At 41.6% G+C, this 11,587-nt stretch overlaps 1 protein-coding gene across 2 annotated transcripts in view; it reads right to left on the reverse strand.

The window, feature by feature from the left end:
* The window catches only part of mafa (v-maf avian musculoaponeurotic fibrosarcoma oncogene homolog a (paralog a)), a 123,122-nt gene extending 114,992 nt beyond the window's left edge, over positions 1-8,130 (reverse strand). The window contains exon 1 of one of the 2 annotated variants that reach the window (XM_021607498.3): positions 4,896-8,130. In XM_021607498.3, the coding sequence (XP_021463173.1) occupies positions 4,896-5,863 (968 nt within the window). In that variant the 5' untranslated portion in view covers positions 5,864-8,130. Of the gene's footprint in view, positions 1-3,020 lie in introns of those variants that run through there. The other variant, XM_090239353.1, reaches the window with a different exon arrangement.
* Positions 8,131-11,587: the final 3,457 nt, after the last annotated feature.

An 11,587-nucleotide genomic window follows, 5' to 3' on the forward strand; every position in this document is an offset into this window, starting at 1 on the left:
CAGTCAAAAAGAATGATTTAAAAATAATAGTTTCATATGAATTAAATGAATCACAAAAATATATATATATATTCTGAGAAATGTGAAGAGAGGTGTCTGTTATTTGGTCAATTAAATCTGTATGGCCTAAACAAGATAAATAGGGGATTTTTTTTACTGCGTGTCTCATGGCTTTACTGTTCTTTCATGCGCAATGATGCACCTGGCCTCTCCGCTGCCTATCAGCTATTCCTCTATGTTCTTGTGGATTTCTGTAGAAAATTGGTGCAGATTTCAATGACTTGATGTGTGGTATGATTGCTAGTTAACCTATTGCAGATCTGGACAAACGATCCACCTACCACTATTGCCCCTATGGATAGAGGGCGGGATAGCGTTGACTGTATAATAAGCATGCAGAAAAGCGTAGTGCATAAGGGAAGTACCAAAACACCTTTACATAGTGGGGGGCACATGCAAGAAGATGAGGAAATGTGGCTATATGGAAAAAAACATATAGTAAAACCTGCAAAATGGGGAATGTAAACCACAGAAAAAATGCACTACCTCCCCTGTGCCCAATAAAAAAAATCACACAACACTCCTACCCTAGTAACCTCCCACCCCAGTTACCTCCCACCCCAGTAACCTCCCACCCCAGTAACCTCCCACCACAGTAACCTTCCACCCCAGTAACCTCCTACCCCAGTAACCTCCCGCCCCAGTAACCTCCCACCCCAGTAACCTCCTACCCCAGTAACCTTCCACCCCAGTAACCTCCTACCCCAGTAACCTCCCACCCCAGTAACCTCCTACCCCAGTAACCTCCCGCCCAAGTAACCTCCCACCCCAGTAACCTCCCACCCCAGTAACCTCCCGCCCCAGTAACCTCCCACCCCAGTAACCTCCCACCCCAGTAACCTCCCGCCCCAGTAACCTCCCGCCCCAGTAACCTCCCACCCCAGTAACCTCCCACCCCAGTAACCTCCCGCCCCAGTAACCTCCCGCCCCAGTAATCTCCCACCCCAGTAACCTCCCAGCCCAGTAACCTCCCACCACAGTAACCTCCCACCCCAGTAACCTCCCACCCCAGTAACCTCCCACCCCAGTAACCCCCACCCCAGTAACCTCCCACCCCAGTAACCTCCTACCCCAGTAACCTCCCACCCCAGTAACCTCCCACCCGATGACATTTCTAACTGTCCCTTAAAAGAGACACCAACCACTATAAAGGTGATTTAAACATTATGTTAAGATGACCACACCCCCGCTCATCCATGTTCAGAGTATACATGCATGTACACACTCGCACATACACATGCAAAACCTTCCATTCACACCTTAATGTGCATACTGCTGCATTGGTGTGCTGCTAAAAATGAAAAGGAAAGAGAGTGAGATTGAATTTAATCCCTAAAATGCTGTCTTGTTCACACTGTCACATCTCTGTTCTCATTAACCAATTGTTGTAGAACACTAAAACAAAATGCCCTCCATTCTCCTACACAAGTCTCTTTGACAGTTTGATATGACAAAGACATTGAGAGGGATCTTCAGTTACTGTCCCCTCGGGGACACTAAGATTAAGATCCATCCTCAGAAGAGGTCTCAAAGGTCATAAGGTAAACGCCAAACCAACAGCGGGTTGGGAGAAGCGCTACTGTGCCTCATCTGCCCACGCCTACCCCGGTGACTCATTATGCATCGCCCTGGCACCGTCTCCTACACCCCCTCACATGCACGACAGAGTCCGCTTCACCTGCTGGGTGTACCCCTGTCTTTCGGAGCATGGTCTGTTCTCAGTTTTAGGCCAAATGCAAGGGGGGAGGAGGACAGGGAGGAAAGAACGGTGAAAAGGGGTACATAGGGATTGGGCTGTTGCAGAATACACACAAACACACACACATGGAATGTCACACACACATAGATATCTATAGAAACACAGGAACATACGAGTATAGTCTCACAAAAATAGTCACACACAAGCACATATTTGGCATATAGACATAGACGTGTGCACCCACACACAGACACAGACAAACACACACGAATGCAAGGACATACTTCCATTGCCCTACTAACATGTGGAACTACAACAAGTCCAGATGTTCCCAAAATCATAAATGTGCAAATAATATAGTTTTGCATGAAAGCACAACAAAAAAGTAAGCTCACCTTTTTGTTATGAATCATTCAAATCGAGGATGAAATGCATGACTTCAGTTTTAATAAAATGTGTAATCATAATGTACAATGCACACACATATGCTACTGGCATTGTACTAAGCTTTACATCAATGACATGAATGATAGATTGATATTGAAAATAATTATGGAATGTAAATACATACCCAGGATGCTTGATCCATGGCAGATAACGTTGACTCTTACCTCAACTATACCTTTCATTTTGTTTATTCGATATGAGGGATTATTTTTAATGTGAAATGGTATTTAGTTCAAATAAATATAGAACAGTGAAACAAAGTCTAATTAGTAATGAGACTCTCTATCGTACACCTTTCTTTATTTTTTAAATAAAACATGAATAACTTTGTAGTAATACTATTACTACTGACCTGTAAAGATGCTCACAGAAATGTTAAGGTGCATCACTTCCAAATGGATTTTTATCTCTAACAAAAATACAACATCTATGTATTTTCAAAGTTAAATTGTGTTCCACATTTAAGATGTTGTTTGAGGTTTTGAATGAGGCTCATATTAGACAGGGTTGCTACCTAGCCAAACAAATTGTTACTGATGTGATTATCTGGCATGCGTCATGCCTCCTTCCATCTGCACAGATGAAGACAAATCCCACAGACTAGAACAACTTCAGGAAAATTTGACGAAAACGGATGGATAGCAATTCATATATAGCGTACTTTAAGTCAATCCCCCAAATGTAACTCCTTGTGTCTATTCCCATTAGCATGAACTACTCTGGATTTGTTTGTGAAATCCACATTCCATCATTATCTCTGCAGGTCTCTGTCAAGAGAAAACGGAGAAGCTTAATGAAAGGCCGATTACATACATTTATTGCATTTCATTTAATTGTAAGAAATTGAGAAAAAATGAGCACATATGAACATCACATAATATGGTTAGTGAGGGAAATAATTTTGCACAGCAAAATATATAAGAGGAACGTTGAATTAACATATGTCTTAAAGATTTATTGATGAATGGTATCTCCCCATTTTGTACAAGCAGGGTGTCAATCCCTGTCTATTTAACAATGTCCAGACATTATTGATTATAATAATATTATTGCCTTGGAAATAATGAGTTTGTTTGAGCCAAAAAATAATCTAATACTGATTGACAACAAACTATTAAAATTAAGTTATCCAGCAATGCCAAAAATGATCTATCTGCGTTTTTGAATTAGCTTAATCTAGTAACCATTCTGTGATATATTGCAGACTACATTTTAGTGCAATTCAGTCCAAAATGCATTATCAAAATGCAGGGTTCACGCTGACTTAGGGCTGAAGTTTCTCCTTATTTAATACTTTGGTTTAAAATACAGCTGTCAAACTACTGCTTAGACTGCAAGAACATGCTGCAAAAAGCACTGCTTATGCATGGAAACAATACTGTTCAATTGTATAAATTGGAGCCGCCCCAACCTCTCCTACCCATTGACAGGAAAACAATTTAGTGCACAGGACTTTATGACTTTATGAAACCTACAGCTAAATGATCCTAATAATCTACATCACATTCTTCTTTAAATGTCAACTTGTAGCACATCCATATTTTCTTTTAGATTTACAAAGTATGTAGGTCTACATATACTTCAATTATAATCCATAGCCTTCCAGAGTTGTTAAACGCACAGGGATGTTTTTATTTTATTTTTAAATACACAAACTGCTTTTAAGCAACATACAGTTTAGTCCCATATAGGGATAGATAATTCATTTTAGAATAGTTGAGGTCCTTTTTGCTCCCTCGCTACATGGATACCGCCGACCATCTTCCATCAGGAATGCGTCATACTGTATAGAAATGGGCGCTTAGTCGTATCATTCAACACAGTTGAAATGCACTTACACGGGAAGGGGGGTGGAGAGTCCTTGTCACTTTTTTGTTGCTGTCCCAAAAAAGTGATCAGGTCATAAAACAAGTATGAATGCCATGCTGGAGTCATCCGATAAAAGTACATTTTCAAGCACAAAAAGAAAAGAAAACCCGTACATGTCCAGCATGCAGGCCAGTTCAATAACATATCTATTTTAAAATAATGGATATTGTTTCTTATGAGTAATATAGTCTGTTTGTTGCTTAACACAAAATAGCAAGCATAACGCATGAGATGAGGTGGGGTATAATGGCAGGCTCGCAGTCCTCCGAGTTTGGCAGAACAAAAACAGAAAGGAAAAAAGGCCAAAAACGTCTTCTTACTGTAGATGGATGCAGTTTTTGACCGGTATTTGTACACGGATTTTAAAGTCGAAAGGTGAAAAAAGGCAAGTCGATGAACTTCCAAGGGGTATACTTAGTGCTTGCATGCACACATAGTATACAGCAACATTGTAAAGTTAACAAATAATAAATGATAGTTCATATTCAAAACACTGCAAATCAAATGAACAATGATGAAAAAGAGCTTGACAAAAATATGCAACAAATAATAAGAATGGTAGCAAAAAAAAGATGATGGCAGGTTTCAGTTTCTACTCCAAAATGAAGGGCAATTATGACAAAGTTCCATATTTCTATTGCAAGCCTCAAAACTCAAAACCGTTATTTGACAGACTGTTGTCAAAAAAATTAAAACCGAAAAAAATGTTTGCAAATTAGTTTTCTTGGTCTAGTAAGCCCCATTACAAAAAAAATCACAATGAAAACTTTTTAATGAGGGAACTGACAAACTCAGTGTTCATGATAATGTCGAGACTCACATGAAAAACTCCGGGGAGGAAGGGTTGTTGTCACTGCTGGATCCATTTTCTCTGAAGCCGTTGCTGATGAGCTTCTCATATTTTTCTTTGTATGCGTCCCTCTCCCGGGCCAGCCTGGAGATCTCCGCCTTGAGGTGGTCGACTTGCTGGACGAGCTGCGTCTTCTCGCCCTCCAGGACGTGCCGTTGCTGCACCCGCTTGTAGCGGCAGGACTGCGCATAGCCTCTGTTCTTTAGGGTCCTCCTCTTCTGTTTCAGCCGGATAACTTCTTCCTTGCTGACTCCCCGTAGCTGCCGGTTGAGCTCCCGCACCGACATGCCCACCAGCTGGTCGTCCGAAAACCGGTCGTCCAAATGTCCCATGTGTGGGTGGTTTCCTCCGGAGCTGCCGTTGGACGAGACCCCAGGTGATTGGTGATGGTGGCCGCCGTTGTGGTGGTGATGGTGGTGGTGGGGCCCCCCGTTCTGGGCTGCTGCGGCGGCGATAACTGCGGACACCACCGCCGCGGCAGAGCCCATCTCTTCCCCACCCATGGTGCCTCCTCCTCCGGCTCCGCCGGCAAACTGCTGCCCTCTAGCATAGCCATCGAAGGACTGGAGCTGGTGACTGCTGTTGATCAGCGCCTCAACTGCGTCTTCGGGGCTGAAGCCCAGCGCCTCCGGATTCAACTGCGGTTGATAACCGGACATCCAGTAGAAATCCTCCAAGTGTGCCTTCTGTTCGCTCCCCGACCCCGGACTGGGCGACGAGAAGCTTGGAGAAGGGGGCACCGAGCTGCAAGGCGTGCTCATCGGGGTGGAAGACAAGGATCCCCCGGCGATAAGGCGGCTGCACTGGCTGATGTTGCGATCGGGCTCCACCGGCTCCTTTTTCACTTCAAACTTCATCAGATCGAAGTCATTAACATATTCCATGGCCAGGGGACTGGTGGGCAGGTCGGAGTTGCTCATTGCCAGTTCTGATGCCATCCTCTTGCTACCGACAGTCCTCCAAAGGGGGTGAAGAGCAGCTGTCAAACTGGGTTGGTTTGGAAGAACGTGAGCCAGTTTGCTTTTTAAGCGTATTTGTCTTAAAGTGAAAAAATAGGTTTTCAATGTCCTTTTTGCAGCGACGTGTTCCCAACTGTAAATTAATAGTTTTCTTTTCAGAGTCTATTGCACAGACGCACCAGAGCCGTGCAGGCGAGTTGCGGAGTCCTCTTTCAGCATGAGAAATTCGGCGAATTTGTATTTTTAACATTTAACACATTACTGTTTCTTCATGGATAGGCCTACATTGCGTAAAGCGGAGAGGGTGAAATGTCGAAGGAGAGGGGTAAATGTAGCCTCGCACGTAAAATGCCTCTGACTTGTAGGCGATTTTTTAGAAGGATCACACAGCAGATGAGTTTAAAAGCATTGCAGAGTTTTATAGCCGCCCTGACGTCAGGTTGGAAATGGGAAATTGACTCGGACGAAGAGCCAATGGGCTCGCACAATCTATGGGCTAATTAACATATTAGTACAGAAACAAAACTTTTCTCAACTGTCAAAGGCTATCAGCTGACTGTCAGCTGCAACTCAACCTCTTAACTCTTTCGCCTCTCCATTTATATTATTTTAATGGCCATTTATTCTACCATTTGGACAAAACATAACCATTCAATTATCTCACTGCGCTCATGGTGGGGAAAGGACAGTAGGCTGTGTGCACATTATGGTTCGATTTAGTGTTATTGCAAGTGGCAATGGTAACATTTTAATAATCAAATGTAAATTGCAATATGCAAGGTATGAAGTTATTGAAGAAATAATATACATTATTAGTTGTTGTCATGAAATAAATGCGTAATAACGCTTTTGTATGGTTGTAGGATTTATATTAGTTTCAAAGTATCAAAACATAGTATTCATGATTTATGATGTGCAAATATTGGGGGATGGTTATGCACACGTTTTCACAGTTCGTGTTACTTGAAATTCGAAGTGGTCAAATTTACCAGTAGCCTAACCAAAATGCATAAGCATGCATTACAATCATCTTAGTGACATGAACAACAGCGTTGGCTCATACAGTATTGATATGTTACAGAATACAGGAATACATACGATTCTGTGCTGAAGTTCTATGAAATAAAATTACAAAGGATTTGTGGAGAGCAGACGTACATCTGCCGTTGTAAAACTCAACAGTGCCACCTTTTGGGGACATTGAAGCACCGTTCTCCTAAATAAACTGCTTCATCTGAAAGAATCATTCACAGCAGAAGCAAAATTAGACAGTTTCGCAAGAGACTATTTATTGGAAAGAATAATACTTCAATGTATGTATAAGGTATGGTATAAGGTATGGTATAAGATATGGTACATTTGTTTGAGAACGACAGTATGGAAACATTGGCAGGGAAATAGCCAAAGGAGTGAATGGTGAATGGTGGCATATCCCGCATGAATCACGTGTCAATTGCAAGTTCTTTTTGGGGAGAAAATATAGGCTACAACATTCCCCACTCCCATCAGCTGTATACACTAGATTGTGTAGAACATTCGTTACATAAGACAAGTAAACATGTACTTCCTACGTGGCCCTATCAAATCATAATCCCCTCATATAGGCTGCTATTAAGCAGTGGTTACATGGGAGTCATTCAGTAATGAACAATGCGTTCCAACCAGGAGGAGATTTTCCTACGTGCACTACAGTGCTATATATATTTTAAAAAAAACTTTATCTAAAGCACTGATTCCGCCGGGCCCTGCTCCAAAGTCATACATTAAACCACTATCTTGTACATTGCACTTTATCTCGACGTTCAGAGGTCAGACATTTCCTCTGGTATTAATGGACTGCGTGTCATGAGCAACTCAATTGTTGAAGTCTATTGCACAGACGAACTTTAGCCGCGCACGCCAGTTTAATCATGTAGTTTTATACGACACTATCCAGCCAAATTACCACCCTACAACTATTTTAACAATGCGCACCTTCTACTTACCCTCATTTACTCAGTCTAATCAGTGATATAATGCTTCGTTCATAATTTCTTGTAATTTAGTAAATACCAGCATACGACTGGGCAAAATCCCTTTCAACCCCATCCAACTGGAAATTACTAGAGCCAAAATCGTGTAGGCCTATCATCCGCGTGCTCTGAGTTTCCCACTTGCACCTCTCTGTCGTCATGTGAAAAACATAGCAAAACAATCTCAAGCCTAATGTCCTCCGTGTTTGATGGTGTGTCCCATCAAAACCTGAATGCACCTGACTCATATTTACGACTTGACCATTGTAGTTACCACCTTCCCATTTGGTTATGAACGCAGCATAACATTGGCTATTTGACAGCAATAGGAGGGACTTCGTTTTCACCAACCAAATTGTTTGACCAGTTTCCCGGTCTAAAACACAGCCTGGTTACTAAGGCCACTGCCAGGTTTGTTGTATGTTTACCTATACAGTTTGGGCTACTCATAGGCCAACCAACAAATGCAAGCCTGTAAAGTAGGCTAAACGTATAGAGTAACTCACAGCACCTAACATCAACTATGGAGATTTGCTACCCTAAAGTCTAGGTGTATGTATTTTGCATTTAGTCTGCAAGTGTAGCCCCACTCGCCTACATTAGTAGCACACACTAAATTATAGGTCAAAAGTCTGGTTTTAGGAAATTTCGCGAAATATGGCAATGATACAATATTTAATTACACGTGCCGGTAAATCATGTATAATAACACCGTCCATAGATAAAGTGATCATGTAAGATCCACCACAGGCTTCATACCTCGGACTATTTGGAGGGAAGCTTTTTCTCCGCTTTTGACACGGCGTTGACAAATAGCCTTTTCATGCCTATGACAAAAAGCCTATAATCATAGTCCCTGTCTCTCTCCAACTCCAAGACTATGATCTCATCCCTATGACTGAGTATTTTTAGCATCCCGGGTGCACACAGTGTAATGATATGCCAAATAACTCACGTCCCAGCCGCCAATCTATGTGAAAGAGGACAGTGCCAATCAGTCTGATGTTGTTATAACCGTTCAGCGAGTTCAACGCTTCCCTCTGATCTGGCGGACTCACTAAACACAAATGCTTTGTTTGGAAATTATGTCTGAGTGTTAGACTGTTCCTCTGGCTATCCATAATTTAAAATAACAAGAAAAATGTACCGTTTGTTTGGCTTAATTTAAAAAATGTGACTTTTTTTTTTTTATACATTTACCTTTTATACTAAAGTATATTTTTGCAATTACATTTACTTTTGATACTTAAGTATATATACAACCAAATACTTGTAGACTTTTACACAAGTATTATTTTACAGGGTGACTTTCACTTTTACTTGGGTCATTTTCTATAAAGGTATGTACTTGGGTACTTTTTTTAGAGCTTCCTTTGTGTTACCCTCATCACACACCCCCTTGTCCTCTGTCTCTCTCTCTCTCTCTCGCTCTCTCTCTCGCTGTCTCTCGCTCTCTCTCGCTCTCTCTTTCTCTCTTTCTCTCTTTCTCTATCCCTCTCCTCACCATATTCACTAATGCAGTCTTTGTCTAAACTCAGTGTGGGGGTGCTTCCAATGTATGAGAAAGCTCATTGCACAATAACCAGTTTGATGAGTTGAAGTCATTGAAACGCCATCCCTGATTACGTTTAGTCACCTGACAATGACAACACAAAACCACAGTGTTACTCAAGTGAAATACCAATGATCTACAAACACAATCACACACAAGGCCCTATCACACAGACTTTGGCAATACAGTGAAGTCAAATAGTGGAGATAGGAATTAGTCAAGTAGAGATAGCCTAGGACTCATCCTGTTGCTATGTCACTGTGGGATGTGGATCAATGCGTGTTTAGAATGTTACTATCTGAACTTTGCTGAGTCATGAGTCAAGGGGTCAAAGGTGAGATTAAATCCCCTTGCCCTGATATCTCTGGGATCATGGTCAATAGAAAATCCCCCTGTTAGCTGTCATACTGTACCTGTCTAACTCATAATCACTATGACGACTCATGTCAATGGCTTTTGATTCGTCATTCAGCTGGGATGATGCTGATACCTACAGATCGTTCAAGATGAACAGAGCTTGTGTATGTTTTCATAGGAATCATTACAAGTCTAAAATAGGTGACAGTATGGATTTCATATAGCAATGCCCCAGATACCTTCTGCAGTAGGACTTATTCCCCTGTCATTTGATAATGTTGTTATCGCTAACACACATATAAGTTCATTTTTATTTCACATTAACAAAGGTTACCATGCAGCTTTTGTTAGTTGGTCCAAGGTAGTGTGTACTCAAGGCAAGCCAAGACAAAGGTGTTGATATCTAATCAATCTCTTGAAAAGATTCAAAACGAGTTATTTCAAGTGGAGATAAAACCAGATAACACCACAGCCCTGTATATACTGTACAGGCATAGATCCAGACAAGGAGAGACATGGAAACTTGTGTGGTTTTAGCTCTGTAGATTGTTGTCCACTAACTGATTTTGAAAACAGAAGGTATTAGTTTTTCACTTTTTCATTCAGGCAGTTTTATGTAGTGTTGTCTTTCTGTCTGTCTGGCTGGCTTTGTGTGTGTCTCTCTCTCTCTCTCTGTGTGTGTGTGTGTGTGTGTGTGTGTGTGTGTGTGTGTGTGTGTGTGTGCGTGTGTGTGTGCGTGTTTGTTGGTTTTACAAATTGTAGAAAACATTTGCCTGCTTTTCTTTCTCAGCCACATATAAAACAGTTATGTGAAGGAGAAATTAAAGAGGAAATCTTACCTGAAGTTTGGAACCTAAGTTGACTGATTGGCACTGTCCTCTTTCACATAGATTGGCGGCTGGGACATGAGTTATTTGGCATATCATTACACTGTGTGTACCCGGGAAGCTAAAAATAGTCAGTCATAGGGATGAGATCATAGTCTTGGAGTTGGAGAGAGACAGGGACTATGATTATAGGCTTTTGTCACAGGCATGAAACGACTATTTGACAACGCCGTGTCAAAAGCGGAGACAAAGCTTCCCTCCAAATAGTCCGAGGTATGAAGCCTGTGGTGGATCTTACATGTTCACTTTATCAATGGACGGTAAAGTACAGATACCCCAAAAACTACTTAAGTTGTACTTTAAAGTATTTGGACTTAAGTACTTTAGACCTCTGACAGAATGGGACATAGAGGGACAGAGGGAGACGACGTGAGACAGAGAGGGACAGAGAGGGTAGTCAGGAGGCACAGCGATACACAGGAGGTATTCAGAGAAAAGAAGCTTGGTCTTTAGGATGTGGCTAGCAAACACTAACACTATCTGACCACAACAACAGCAGAGAAAAAGGGGGAGATAAAGAGGGATTCAAATGTTCTTAATATCTTACTGAAATGCATACAATATTAAGTTAGTGAAATGGTTATTGATAGGATGCATAATGCATTCATGTTGAAAGACGGAGACCGTAGACAGTGCCAGTATGCTGCTTCAGGTCTTTGACATAGTCATTGTCACTAATAGTGGGCAAGAACTTATCAGCAAGACATTTTCATAGAGATTCAATTGTAAACAGCATGAAAGTCAAAAAGAAATTATGAGACTGATTGTGAAAGAGTGATTACACAAAACGTGTTATAATACTGCTTCTATAAGGGCACAGGGTGAGACCCAGATGCAGACACGGGAGGCAGATGGTTCGAGTCTCTGATATTTATTGTAATCCAAGGGGCAGGCA

This window comes from Oncorhynchus mykiss, chromosome 6 (assembly GCF_057628025.1).
Source record: "Oncorhynchus mykiss isolate SJ-2025 chromosome 6, ASM5762802v1, whole genome shotgun sequence".
NCBI lineage: Eukaryota > Metazoa > Chordata > Actinopteri > Salmoniformes > Salmonidae > Oncorhynchus > Oncorhynchus mykiss.